This window comes from Carcharodon carcharias, chromosome 2 (genome assembly GCF_017639515.1).
Source record: "Carcharodon carcharias isolate sCarCar2 chromosome 2, sCarCar2.pri, whole genome shotgun sequence".
NCBI classification, from domain to species: domain Eukaryota; kingdom Metazoa; phylum Chordata; class Chondrichthyes; order Lamniformes; family Lamnidae; genus Carcharodon; species Carcharodon carcharias.
In genome coordinates this window covers 15,014,111-15,029,199 of record NC_054468.1, presented here as the reverse complement: position 1 = coordinate 15,029,199, position 15,089 = coordinate 15,014,111, and the positions used below count along the sequence as shown (strand labels likewise).

Below are 15,089 nucleotides of genomic sequence, written 5' to 3'. Positions count from 1 at the left end.
CAATCTCTTCTTTGCCTCCACCTATTACTGGCCCTCTATCCAGCTCTACCTGTCCCACCCCCCTCAACCAGCTTATATTTCACCTCATTTCTATTTTTCCTTAGTTCCGATGGAGTCATACGGACTCGAAACGTTAACTGTGTTCCTTTCCGCAGATGCTGTCAGACCCACTGAGTTCTTCCAGCTATTTTTGTTTTTGTTACAGATCATAACAACCTATCTTAGCCACAACGTCCCCATAATTGAATAAATAATCATATGGTGGTGACTCATACAGAGTTCTCAGGATGATGAAGTTAATCAGTAGAACCATAGCCCCAGTATAAAGCTAGGGAGATAGTGGTGCAGTGGTAATGTCACTAGACTAGTAATCCAGAGAGCAGAGTAATTTTTCTAGGGATGTGGGTTCAAATCCCACCATTACAGCTGTTGGAATTGAAAACTAGCCTCAGTAATGGTCATTGATTGTTGTATTAAAGAAAACATCTGGTTTACTCATGCCCAGAAGTCTGTCATCCCTACCTGGTCTGGCCTACGTGTGACTCCAGACCCACAGCAATGTGGTTGACTCTTAACTGCCCTCTGAAATTTGTTCAGTTCAAGGGTAATTAGAGATGGGCAACAAATGATGCCCACGTCCCTTGATAGAAATTTAAAAATGGAGAGCAGGGCGAGAGTACGAAGGGTAATGAGAAAAGAATCACTTGAATTGATCTGAGACAACGGGAGGATCTTACACTGAGTATTACACATGGAGTAATTACTATGCACTTCACAGGAACAGCAACTTTCTGTGAGGAAGTTAAACTGAGGACCGTTGTTTAATATAAATATTATGTGGGATGTTAAATGAGCTTCATTTAACCATGAGAATTGTGCAGTTTGGTCAAAGGCCCAGGAGAAGGTTGGAAACTGTGGCCACTCAAAGGTCACTTGGGAAAGAATGGAACCTCACTTGTTTTTGTTGGTTCTTGTGCAGGAGTGACCGTGCTCGTTGGTTCACAGCCCTGGGGCAGAAGAGCACTGAGAGACAACACCCAGACAGGACAAGTAAGTGTGCGGCCAGAAGTGTGGGATGGACCTGGTGGGGGGCGGTGGGGGGAGTTTGCGGGCGGTGGGTGGCGGGGAGGAGGGTGGGGAGGGTTCGGAAGGAAGGAGGAAGGGAATGATTATGGCAAAGGAGCCAGCGATTGCTGCTCCTGTACTGCCACCAGCTGGACACAGGGGCAGAGTGCGGCTCCTGCATTTCTGCCAGGCCACATTCTGTTCTGTCAGAGAACGTGTGACATTTCTGCACCAGAACCGAATGCAATCCGTTAGCTCACAAGGGGATATCCGAACATCATATTGGACTGCAAACCAGAAAGGCGGGGTGATTCTGGAGGTCTTCAAACTGACACAATAGTGAAGTTTGTTTTTATGTCAAGAGGCCATTCAGCTCAACAAATCTATGCGAATGTTTATCTTCACCTGAACAATTTCAGATCACCTCTACTCCCATTCCTCTTTCTTCCCTAGTTTGGGTTTCTTTTTGGCTTTCGGACAGCAGACGTTCATTATTTTGTCACTCACACCTCCACTGGACATATCTTTTATTTCTTTACCTATCCAATCGCCGCTCCGTTTTTATCTTGCACCATCATTGCTTTTGTCATTTAATCTCTCCTGCCTTCCATCCTGTTACAGACCTTGTTGTTTATCCCATACTCCTCACCACCACCACCCCCACCCCTTTCATAGCCTCTGCACTTGTTTCAACCTTTACATCTCTAAACTTACCCATTTCTGACAAAGGGGGCCTTCTCACCCTCGGTCTTCACTAGTTCTTATTTAACTTACACCTCCGAGACCTCTCGGTCTCTTACCTGCCGCAGCAGCCAGTGGCACTGCTAAGGCTTCAGGGTTGCCAGGCTTTAATTGGACAGCGGAACTGGAGACTGCCAGTCAGGAGGCCGACTTCAGGAAAATCACCGAACTGGCCCAGCTGCTGATAAGTGCAGACATTGGACTCTCATTCTGACCCAACATCAGCACCCGAAGCCCGTGGTAAAATTCAGCCCATTTACTCGGTTTCTCTCTCCACTGATGCTAAGTATTTCCAGCAATTTTCTGTCTTTATTTCAAATTTCCAGCATCTATCGTGTTTTGCTCTGAGAAGAGAAGTTTCTTCTGAATTCCATCTTGGATTTATTAGCAACCATCTTTTTATTCTTTCATGGGATGTGGGTGTCACTGGCTTCTGCTTGGCTGTGTCAGCATCACAGACTAACATCCATATTCCGCCAATATTTTTTAAGAATATGAATAACAATGTGCTAATGACCAGATAAGCAGATTTTTTTTTGTGTGTGTGTGACGTTGATTGAGGGATAGATACTGGCCAGGACACTGTGGATAACTCCCCTACTCCTCTTCGAAATAGTGCCTTGAGATCTTTTACATCCACCCAAGCAGGTACTTAGTTTAACATCTCATCTAAAAGATGGCACCTCCAACAGTGCAGCATTCTCTCATTACTGCACTGGAGTGTCAGCTTTGATTTTATGTTTCAAGCCCTGGACTGGGACTTCAACCCAAAACCTTGTAGTTCAGAGGCAAGAATGCTACCAACTGAGTCATAGCTGACCACACACTAGACCAACATTTATTGCTCATCCCTAATTGCCCTTGAGAAGGTGATGGTGAGCTGCCTTCTTAATCACTGCAGTCCACACAGTGTAGGTACGCCCACAGTGCTGTTAGGGAGGGAGTTCCAGGTTTTTGATCCAGTGACAATGAAGGAACAGTGATATATTTCCGAGTCAGTATGGTATATAGCTTGGAGGGGAACTTCCAGATTGTGGTGTTTCCATGCGTCGGCTGCCCTTGTCCTTTTACATGATAGAGCTTGTGGGGAGCCTTGGTGAGTTGCTGCAATGCACCTTACACATGGTACACACTGCTGCCACTGTGCTTTGGTGATGGAGGGGGTGAATATTTGCAGATGGGATGCCAATCAAGTTGGGCTGCTTTGTCCTGGATGGTGTCGAGCTTCTTGAGTGTTGTTGGAGTCACATTCATCCAGACAATTGGAGAGTATTCCATCACACTCCTGACCTGTGCCTTGTAGTTGGTGGTTAGCCTTTGGGGATATTGTATAATATTTATAGCCATAGTTTTCAACTCAGACAGAAATACCTTCTGTATATACAACCTGTCAAATCCAATCTTTACATTGAAGACCTCTATGAGGTTGTCTCCCAGTCTTCTCGTTTCTACAGAAAGGAGCTCCAGCCTGTCCAGTCTTATTCTACCCTTGCAGTTTGATATAATATCCTTATAAATTTTTATTGCAGTGCTTCTATATCCTGTATGTTAGGGGAGATCAGAACCGTGCACAGTACATCAAGTGCAGTCTAATCAAGGGTTTAACACAACTTCTCTGCTTTTGAATTCTGACCCAGCTGACCAGATTCTGTTCCTTCCAAACTGGCAGACGAGCATTGAGTATTTGAAGGCTTAAACAGTGCGCTGGCCAAACGATACCTGACCACGTTCTTTCCCTTCATGACAGCCTTGACCCAGGTGGAGATCACCAGAACGTACCCAGCCAAACAACCTGATGAGCTGTCCCTCCAGGTCGCTGATGTGGTCCTGCTATACCAGAGTGTAGATGATGGTGAGTATTCTACCCTGTGTGCTCTGTACGATAGTTAAACTACACAGGCGCTGACTATCTGGGGGAGGGGAGGGGGAGACAAGGCATGGTTGGGGACCCTCTCTCTCCACCACATACCATCCTTAACTTAATAAATTATAGTCATTTGGCAGTATAGAATTGAAGTATTGCTGAAAAGAGAGACAAGTTGCTGAAGTTTTTCATCTTGTACTCATCAGGACAAACACAAGAATACCAATTTTCAAAGGGAGCAACAATTTATGCTTGCACCCTTTTCTCATGCGGTATAAATTGTTGTTCCCTGTGAAATTTGGCATTCTTGAGTCTGTCCTGATGAGTGCAAGACAAAAAGCTTTAACAGTATGTCTTTTTTTCAGCAATAGTAAAATGTCCCAAAATGCTCCATAGGATGGTTATCAAATATAATTTAACACCAAGCCACATAAGGAAATATTTGGTCCAATGTCCAAAATCTTAGTCAAAGAGGTAGGTTTTAAGCAGCATCACAAGAACACAAGATTTTGGAGCATGAATTGACCATGAAGCCTGTTGAGACTGCCTTGCCATTCAATTTAAGCATGGCTGATCTTCAGCTTCAACTCCACTTCCTCACCCACTCCCCAAATCCCTTGAGTCCCTGAGAGACAAAAAGATCCCAAGTAGGTGAGAGAGGTATTGAGGCACCTCTGACAGTGCAGCACCCCCTCACTACCGCACTGAGGTGTCAGCGTTGATTTTATGTGCTCAAACCTGGAGTAGGACTTGAACCCAGAACCATGTGCAGAGAGGTTGGGAAGGAATTGGAGCCTTGGCAGCTGAAGAAGGTAACAACTGTGGATTGATCAAAATTGGGGAACGTGCAAGAGGCCAGAATTGAAGGAGCACAGATAATTCAGAGGGTTGTGGGGTAGGAGGAGTCTACAGAGATATGGAGTAGTGAGGCCATAGAGTGATTGGAAGAGAAGTATGGGAAGCTTAAAATTGAGGCATTGCTTAACCAGGAGTCATCGTGAGTCAGCGAACACAGGAGAAATGGGTGAATGCGCACTGTTAAACCATAACAGGATTTTACGCTGAACTTTCACCAATCTTGCATCGTCAGAACAGAAGGATCACCGGGGAAAACTCCAGTGCCGCGCCTACAAGATTACATTTACAGCAGAGGCAGGCCATTCAGCCCATCTGATCCATGCCAGTATGTACCAGAGACTGGCTTATGCTGCAGATGAGGCTCCTCCCACCCTTCTCCATCTAACCCCAACAACATAACCCTTCTATTCTTTTCTCCCTCGTGTACTTACCTAGCTTCCCCTTAAATGTGTTCTCACCTCAGCCATTCCCTGGGGTAGCCGAGTTCGACAGTCTTACCATTCTCTGGGCAAAGAAGTTTACCCTGAATTCCATGTTGAATTTACTAATGACTGTTTAATATATTAATGGCACTTGGTTTTGGGGGTCTCAGCCTTCATTTCACAAGAGAGAAGAGCCTCAGTCTGTTTAAAACCTCTCAGTTCTGGTGTTAAAGCAGCCCTGAATGCAATATGAGTAGCTGTTTGGGTATTGTGGCATGGCAGCTATTTTGCTAGACCAAGAATACCTATAGTCATGAGGTCAAATCCACCCACAACTTGAAAATTGAGTTCATCCATTGATGTAATTTATAAAAGGTGGTAGATTGCCTTTACAAAAATCTCTTAATGTGGTTCCTTGTTGTCTTTCAAGGGCAGAACCTGGTACCCTTCCTAACCTGTGATGGCAGTCACTGGGACAGGAGGAGGCCATTCAGCCCATCTTGCCTGTTCTTCTACTCAATTAAATGATGGCTGATTTATAACTTGACTCCATTGACTCACCTCGGTTCTGTAACCCTTAATACCCTTACCTAACAAAAATCTACCAAACTCGGTTCTGAAATTTTCATTTGACTGCACCCCCGCCGCCCCCCGCCCCCCGCCGCACCCACCACCCCCCCCCCCACCCCCCCACCCCCCCCACCCCCCACCCCCCGGCACCTCCCCCACCCAGACTCAACAGTTGGATAAAGAGTTACAGGTTTTCAATACCTTTTATGTGGCAAAGTGTTTTCTGGCAAGTCCCAGTCATGTCTAAAAATAGTTGTTGCATATATTCACCACCAAAACTCCGCCAGTTCAAGGTGAAGGCCCACCAACAACCTCTCAGGATAACCAGAGATGAGCAATAAGTGCACTCCTGCCAGTTTCAGCCACATCCTAAGAACAAGTAGAAACAAAAGTCAACCACGCCCTTCCACCTTGTCCCCAATCTCATCCCCTCCCTTCCTGCTCTTTTCATATACTTTTACTCTGTCTGGAAATCTCTCTGTCTCTTGACTGTGGCTGCAGGAAGAGAAATGGAGCTTTCAAGACAGAGATCGATAGCTTTTTGTTCAGTAACGATTTCAAGGGATATGGAGCAAAGACGAGTAAATGGAGTTGAGGCACAGATCAGCCATGTTCTAATTGAATGAATTGAAGCAGGCTCGAAGGGCTGAATATCCCCGCCCTGTTGCTATGAACTGCACACTAATACCTCTGAATATACTGTCCAGCTCGCTCTCCCTCCTCTCTATCTTTGTCATGTTGGGGTCAGTAGGTGTTTGCACGGTTTGCCCACATTCTCACACAGGCTATTCTAGGCTGTTCCTGGAGCAACAGTAATGTGGGGCAAGAAAGAGTTCACCCACCCAGGTTCTCAGCTGATGCAGGACTTGTGGTACAGGAGTGGCTGTGAGCAAAATGCAAGGAAAACCCATCAATTTCTCCCCCAAGAACGTCTACACAATCTACTTCATCTTAGACTCTTTCCAACCCATTGCATCTACTGAGGAGAAGTTTGGCAGCATGTCATTTTTTTTTATCATCAAGGTACATCAAGCCAAAATCAGGAGTGTATGCCTGATCCCATATCCAAGACCATATCCAAGTCTTGTTATAACTGTACAGGGCATTGGCGAGACCACACCTAGAGTATTGTGTGCGGTTTTGGTCACCTTACTTAAGGAGGGATATCCTTACATTGGAGGCAGTTCAGAGAAGATTCACTCACTAGGCTGATTCCTGGAATGAAGGGTTTACTTATGAAGAAGGGTTGAGCAGTTTGGGCCTGTACTCATTAGAGTGATCTTATTCAAACATATTTTGAGGGGGCTTGACAGGGTAAATGCTGAGGAGATGTTTTCTTTTATGTAGGGAATCTAGAACTAGCAAGCACTGTTTCAAAACAAGAGGTCTCCCGTTTAAGATGGAGATGAGGAGGAATTTCTTCTCTCAGAGGATCATTAGTGTTTGGAATTCATTCCAGCAGTGAGCAGTGAAGGCTGGGTCAAAGAATATATTCAAGGCTGAGTTAGGCATATTTTTGATTGACAAGGGAGTCAAGGGTTATGGGGTCAGGCAGGAAAGTGGAGTTAAGGCCACAATAGATCAGCCATAATCTTACTGACTGACAGAACAGGCTCGAGGGGCTGAATGGTCTACACCAGCTCCTATTGCTTATGTTCTGAGAAAATGTACCTGGCCTAAGCTACCCTCAAGATGACATTCTATAAGAACCCTGAGAGTGATACACTGACAAGAATATTCATCTAAGGCACCAGAGAAATCCATAACCTTTCATCTTAACCCCATGTCAAGGAACTTCCTACAGCAGACCCACCCAGTCTGTGTCTGGGTGTTAATAATGCTTAAATCTGGTAGAGCTACTTTTACATCAACCAGTTCAGATTAGAGGTTCAGTTACTCCACTCACTTCCCATTGCACGCATTACCAAGTCAAACATATTAACCCTTACTTGCCAGATATCAAAGGGGAAAGTCAGACAACAGAGCTACAAACTCACAATTATTTATTGACCATAGAATCATGGTTAGCAACACTAAAATTTAAACATTGAAAGTCAGAATAATTATGAGATGGAGCTAACCGATGCCATAAATAACAGAGGTTACAAAGTTATACCACAGTAATCTAGCAGTAATTGCTTCCTGATTGTAAATTTACATTGGGACAGTGTCTGAGATTGTTGTAAATTTTTGAGGCTGGTTTTAGATTAAACGCCTGTGAAAGATAACGAGTAAAAAGCATTCAATAGGCTGCCTATTAAATAGATTGAAGTTCAAATGCTGGTAAATTAGCACTGTTTCCAGAATTTGCATGCATGAAAGAGCAGTAGAGTCAGAAATTGGATGCGTGCTTGACAAAGCAAATAATGCAGAGTTGTGGTGAAAGAGCATGAGAGTGGCAGGAATATCAAGACTAGGGGACACAGCTTTAAGGCGATTATCAAATAAAGCAAAACCAACTCACCAACATATGAAATAGGAACAGAAGTAGACCAATCTGCCCCTCGAGCCTGCTCCACCGTTCAACAAGATCATGGGTGATCTGTTTATGTTTCGAATTTCACATTCCCATCTACCCCCAATAAGCTTTGATTCCTTTGCCTAACTAGAATCTATCTACCTTTGCCTTAAAAATATTAAATGACCCTGCTTTCAGAGGCAGAGAGTTCCAAAGTTGCAGAACCCTCTGAGAGAAAAAAAAAATCTCCTCATCTCTTCTCTGTCCTAAAAGGGTGACCCCTAATTTTAAAACCGTGTCCCCTAATTCTGGACCTGCCCACCAGAGGAAACAGGTTCACCTTGTCAATACTGTTCAGGATCCTATATGCTTCAATCAAGTCACCCCTCATTCTTCTAAACTCCAGTGGAAACAAGCCAAGTTTGTCCAATGTTTCCTCATAAGACAACCTACTCAATCCGGGTATCAATCTATTAAACCTCCCCTGAACCTCCAATGCACCTTTGTTCCTTAAATAAGGAGACCAAAACTGCACACAATCTTCAAAATGTGGTCTCACCAAAGCCCTGTATAAATGAAGCATAACATCCTTACTTTTGTGTTTAATTCCTCCTGTAATAAAGGATAGCATTCCATTACCCTTCTTAATTACTTAAAGAGCACATACATACTAACTTTTTGTGACTCATGCACTAGAACACCTAGATCCCTCTGCACCTCAGAATTCTGCAGCCATTCTCCATTTAAGCAATGATGAAATTTTTTTTTTTTACACAGCAAGTGTTTTTTTTTTTCCTTTATTCTTTCATGGGATACAGGCATCACTTGGTGCCCATCCCTAATTGTCCTTGAACTGAGTGGCTTGCCAGGTCCTTTCAGAGGGTAGTTAAGAGTTAACAAGTCTGGAGTTACATGTGGGCCAGAACAGGTAAGGATGGCAGATTTCCTTCCCTAAAGGGCATTAGTGAACCAGTTGGGTTTTTACAACAATTGATGATAGTTTCATGGTTACCTGAAACTAGCTTCATATTCCAGGTTTATTAATTGAATTTAAATTCCACCAGCTGTCATGGTGGGATTTGAACCCACATCTCCAGAGAATTAGTTTGGACCTCTGGATTACTAGTCCAGTGACATTACCTTTACACCATCTACACCCTGTCTCTGGAACACACTGCCTAGATTCAGTTGTGGCTTTCAAAAAGGAATTGGGTAAAGACCTGAAAAGAGAAAAAAACTTGCAGGGCCAAAGTGCAGTGGAACCAGCTGAATTACTCTTGCTGAGAGCTGGCATAGACTAGATGGACCAAATGGCCTGCTTTCTGTGTTGTTGGAGTCAATGGTTTCTCTAGGAGGAGAGTCTTTGAATCCTGAGACTTACCCGATTGCTGATTCTCAATCTATGGAGATGTTATCCATTCCTTCTGGCACGCACACACATAAAATGGTAAAACTGGGCACTAAAGTACCTCTTGACCTTTTACAGGTTGGTATGAAGGCGAGCGTTTGCGAGATGGTGAGATAGGTTGGTTTCCGATGGAGTGTGCCAAGGTCATCACCTGCCAAGCCACGATCAGCAAGAACATGCAACGTATGGGCCGCCTACTGGGACTGGAAACAAATGTCTAAGAGAGAGAGAGCGCGTGGGCGCAGGTTACAAGAGGCTCGGCATTCTCCCCTCCACCATTCATTGAGGAGCGATGTGCTCGTGGCCTCACAAAGGGTCGGTCCCAGATCTTTGCACCACCTTCCTCGTCCAAGTCAAGCCTTGGGAGAAAGTCATCCAAGAGAATTCTCCATGACAAGGACCGTACCACTTGAAAGGACTATTGGGGCGTGGCGGGGGTGAGGTCAGGGGTCACACAATTAAAATGCAGTCGAGAAAGTCCCAGGCTGAATGGCCTGTCCAATGTTGCACTTGAACCTCAGCAAGATCATCTCTGCCACAACCCAGTGATGAATTGGAGGAGGGAGGGGGGAGGGGGAATTGTTCTGTTTAACTGGATGAAAAGGAAAGGTCCCCCGAGAACATTGGATGGAGCAGCAAATCCAGAGGTTGGCGGTTTTTGAATGAAAGCAGCAGTATTCGATTGGACAAGTATCAGGGTTTCTTCGTGTAAATAGTGGATGCCTTTGAAGCAAAGCTGCTGCTGCTGGACCATTTATCAAATACACATAAAACAATGAAGTAAACTACAGGGATGCCCCCACTATGAGTTGCTCTGTAGTACTATTAATGTGATTACGATGCACTGAATAAAGATGCAGTTTATTAAAGAAAAGTTCTACCAAGGGTGAGGGAGGGGGAATATTACTGATATTTTCTTTACAGCTCTGTAACCAGCCCTGAGTTTCTTGCCCCCTTTTTTAGATGCTTTGACACTCGATTATCCAATGGCCTGTTTCATATATTTCGAACTCTGGGCTCTGTTGTATAATTCAAAAACCGACTCCAAAAAGAAGCCAACGTCCAGTCATGCAGCATTTCTACAGCCTCAGGACAAAGCACTTTGCGGCCAATGTAGTAATTGTGAAGTGTCGGCACTGTTATAATGTAGGAAACACAGCAACCAATTAGCACACAGCCAACTCCCACAAGCAGCAGTCCGATATTTCCCGAATCATTTTTTTTTTTAATGGTGTTATTGGAGGGATAAATGTTGGCCAGGACAACAGGGTAAATTCCCCTGCTCTTCATCAAAGTAGCAACATGGGATCTTCTGAATTCACCTGAGAGGGCAGACAGGGCCTCGGTTTAATGTTTCACCTGAAAGATGGCACCTGCGACAGCTCAGCACTCCCTCAGTATTGCACGGAAAGTGTCAACCTGGACTTTGTGCTAAAGACTCTGGAATGAGGCTTCAACCCATGACTTCCTTTCTGGTGCAGCAGAAAAAGTGGCCCAACCATGGCTAACAAAAGAAATTAAGGATAGCATTAGATCCAAAGTGGAGTCATTTAAAGTTGCTAGTAGAAGTAGCAAGCCTGAGGATTGGGAGCAGCTTAGAATTCAGAAAAGCAGGACCAAGAGATTGATTAAGAGGGGAAAAATAGAATATAAGAGTAAACTTGCAAGGAACATAAAAGCGGACTGTAAAAGCTTCCATAAATATGTAAAAAGAAAAAGATTAGTGAAGACAAATGTAGGTCCCTTATAGTCCGAAATGGGAGAAATTATAATAGAGAACAAGGAAATGGCAGAGTAATTAAACATCTAATTTAGTTCTGTCTTCACACAGGATGACACAAATAACTCCTCAGAAATGCTAGGGAACCAAGGGCCTAGTGAGAAGGAGGAATTGAAGGAAATTAGTATGACTAAAACAATAGTGCTAGAGAAATTCATGGGACTGAAAGTTGATAAATCCCCAGGGCCTGATAATCTACATCCCAGGATACTAAAGGAGGTGACCATGGAAATAGTGGATATGTTGGCTGTCATCTTCCAAAGTTCTATAGATGCTGGAACAGTCCTAGCAGATTGGAAGGTGGCAAATGTAACCCCATTATTTAAAAAGGAAGAGAGGAGAAAACAGCAAATTACAGACCAGCTAGCCTAACATCAGCCTAGGGAAAATGCTGGAGTCTATAATAAAGAATGTGATAACAGGACATTTAGAAAATATCAACAGGATTACACAAAGTCAACATGGATTTATGAAAGGAAAATCATGTTTGACAACCCTACTGGAGTTTTTTGAGGATATAACTAGCAGAATAGATAAGGGAGAACCAGTGGATGTGATGTATTTGGATTTTTAGAAAGCTATTGATAAAGTCCCACATAAGAGGTTAGTGTGTATAAAATTAAAGCACATGGGATTGGGGTAAAATATTGGCCTTGGCTGAGAAATGGTTAGCAGACGGGAAACAGAGAGTAGGAATAAATGGGTATTTTTCGGGTGGCAGGCAGTGACTAGTGAGGTACCACAGGGATCAGTGCTTGGGCCCCAGCTATTTACAATATATATCGATGATTTGGATGAGGGAACCAAATGTAATATTTCCAAGTTTGTTGACGACATGAAACTTGGTGGGAATGTGAGCAATAAGGAGGGTGTTAAGAGGCTTCAAGGCAATTTACACAGGTTAAGTGAATGGGCAAATACATGACAGATACAGTATGATGTGGATAAGTGCGAAGTTATCCACTTTGTTAGAAAAAACAGAATGGCAGAGTATTTTTTAAATGGTGATAGATTGGGAAATGTTGATGTACAAAGGGACCTGGGTGTCCTTGTGCACCAGTCACTGAAAGCAAGCATGCAGGTGCAGCAAGTAGTCAAGAAGACAAATAATATGTTGGCCTTCATTGCGAGAGGACTTGAGTACAGAAGTAAGGATGTCTTACTGCAGCTGTACAGGGCCTTGGTGAGACCACACTTGGAGTTTTGTGTGTAGTTTTGGTCTCCTTACCTAAGAAAGGATAGACCTGCCATAGACGGAATGCAGAGAAGGTTCACCAGACTGATTCCTGGGATGGCAGGATTGTCATATGAGAGATTGGGCCGACTAGGCCTGTATTCACTGGAGTTTAGAAGAATGAGAGGAAAGCTCATTGAAACATATAACATTCTGACAGAGATGCACAGACTGGATGCAGGGATGATATTTCCTCTGGCTGGCTGGTCGAGGACAAGGGGTCACAGTCTCAGGATATGGGGGAGACCATTTAGGTCTGAGATAAGGGGAAACTTGTTCACTCAGAGGGTGGTGAACCTATGGAATTCTCCATCACAGAAGGCTGTGGAGGCCGGGTCACTGAATATACTTAAGGAAATAGATTTCTAGACCCCAAAGGTCATCAAGGGGTATGGGGAAGCGTGGGAGTATGGCGTTGAGATAGAGGATCAGCCATGATCATATTGAATGGTGGAGCAGGCTCGAAGGACCGAATTACCCTACTCCCGCTCTTATTTTCTATGGTTGCCAGAGTGCCGTCCACTGAGGCCCAAGTGTCTGACACTGTGAAGTTGTCTCACATGGATTACACAGGATATTGCTGTTTAGCATTCATGTCGCCCTGGGTTGTAGCTTCACTAGTTAGGCACCTCAGTTTTAGGTATGCGTGGTGCTGCTCCTGGCTCTTCGTTGAACCAAGGTTGGTCCCCTGAACTGATGGTAAAGGTCGAGTGAGGGATATTCCAGGCCGTGAGGTGATGGATTGCAGTGGATTGTAATTCTGCTGCTGCTGGAGGCCCTCAGCGCCTCATGGACACCCCTTTTTAAGATGCTAGATCTGTTCTGACTCTGTCCCATTTAGCACGGTGGTAATGCCACACAATACAATGCAGATCCTCGATGTGGAGATTTGACTCCACAGGGTTTTTATTCAGTTGCTTAAGTTGAAATTCTCCAGTTGCCGTGGTGGGATTGAACTCATTTCTCCTGATCATTAATCCAAATCAGTGAGGTATGACGGAACTTTTGCTGTCTCCAGATGTTTCCTCTTGTGGGAGAATCTAGAACTAGGGGTCACTGTTTAAAAATAAGGGGTCGCCCATTTAAAGCGGAGATGAGGTGACATTTTTTCACTCAGAGTGTTGTGAGTCTTTGGAACTCTCTTCCTGAAAAGGTGGTGGAAGCAGAGTCTTTGAATATTTTTAAGGCAGAGGTAGATAGATTCTTGGTAAGTAAGGGGGTGACAGGTTATCGGGGGTAGATTTTATGTCTTAAGCCATGATCTTATTAAATGGCAGTACAGGCTCAAGGGACCGAATGGCCTAGTCCTCCTTGTTCATATGTTCGTATGTATGTTCATGTGACTAGGCGGACTGAAGCATCTGTTTCAGTGCAGCCATTTCCAAGTTATGATATACTTGAGAGTAACACAGCAGCAAGGCAGCTAAGATAGAGTTACAGCACAGAGCTCTCCCGACTGACCTGATTAGAATATATGTGAGGGCTGAAAAGCATTACGAGACTGAGTTCTAGCTTTTTCAGAGAAAGCATATGCCAGGTTATATTTGGTTATGTAGCTGGAAAGAGAGGTGTATGTCTCATACCTGAGAAATGAGAAGCACTAACATAGGATTCCTTTCCTTCATACTCAAGTTGATTATAACACCAGCCCGGATATAAACAAATATTTGCTTGGTGGTGCAGAACTTGAATATTGCTGATAAGAGAGACTTGTTGGCAAAGCTTTTCATCTTGCACTTATCAGGACAAATGCAAGAATGCCAAATTTCAAATGATCACAACACTTTATACTACAGGAGAAAAGGGAGCTGATTGTTTTGGCAAGCTGACTGTGATTGGTCATGGCATTAACATGGAGAAAACAACGGGGAAGCATAGTCTTCCTGAGCTACTGGGTAATACAAGCTTATATAAAGGAAAGAAGTCCTACGTTAGTGCCTCTCATCTCTCAGGTGTGAGATATATGCCCTGGGGAGAAGTACTTAACCAAGTTTTCCTTTTACAATGAATGGCTTATTTCATAGTCCTGCATTGATTTGAACCAGTAACAGCACTTCAAGGATAAGGAACATAGAAGCAGGTGGAGGCCATTTGGCTCATCGAGACTGCTCCATCATTCATTTAGATCATGGCCGATCATCTACCTCAACACCACTTTCCTGCATGAACCCAATGACTTGATGTATCCAGAAATGATCAATTTTGGTCTTAAAAATGCCCAGTGATTAAGCTTCCACAGGCCTCTGGGATAGAGAATTCCAAAGATTCACCACCTCTGATGAGACGCATGACAGCACAAGAGGATTAGCAAGCAGCTAGTTACAAAGAAGTAAAGTAAATGACGATTGTAAAATATACAATGATATAGCAGTTGGGCTGAAACAGTCTAAGGGAAGGAGAAATGTTCATCCTCATCAATGCACTTGATTCGAAACAAAAACAAAAATACCTGGAAAAACTCAGCAGGTCTGGCAGCATCTGCAGAAAGGAACACAGTTAACATTTCAAGTCCGCATGACTCTTCAACAGAACTAAGTAAAAAAAAGGGGTGAAATATAAGCTGGTTTAAGGGGGGGAGGGACAGGTAGAGCTGGATAGAGGGCCAGTGATAGGTGGAGATAACCAAAAGATGTCACAGACAAAAGGACAAAGAGGTGTTGAAGGTGGTGATATTATCTAAGGAATGTGC

The 15,089-nt window shown here is 43.9% G+C and overlaps 1 protein-coding gene across 1 annotated transcript in view; it reads left to right on the top strand.

Annotated features, from left to right (window-relative positions):
• The window catches only part of LOC121275348 (rho guanine nucleotide exchange factor 26-like), a 213,825-nt gene extending 203,570 nt beyond the window's left edge, over positions 1-10,255 (top strand). The window contains exons 13-15 of the mRNA XM_041182854.1: positions 980-1,050; positions 3,554-3,658; positions 9,465-10,255. Coding sequence (XP_041038788.1) covers positions 980-1,050; positions 3,554-3,658; positions 9,465-9,607 — 319 coding nt within the window. The 3' untranslated portion in view covers positions 9,608-10,255. The remainder of the gene's footprint in view (positions 1-979; positions 1,051-3,553; positions 3,659-9,464) is intronic.
• Positions 10,256-15,089: the final 4,834 nt, after the last annotated feature.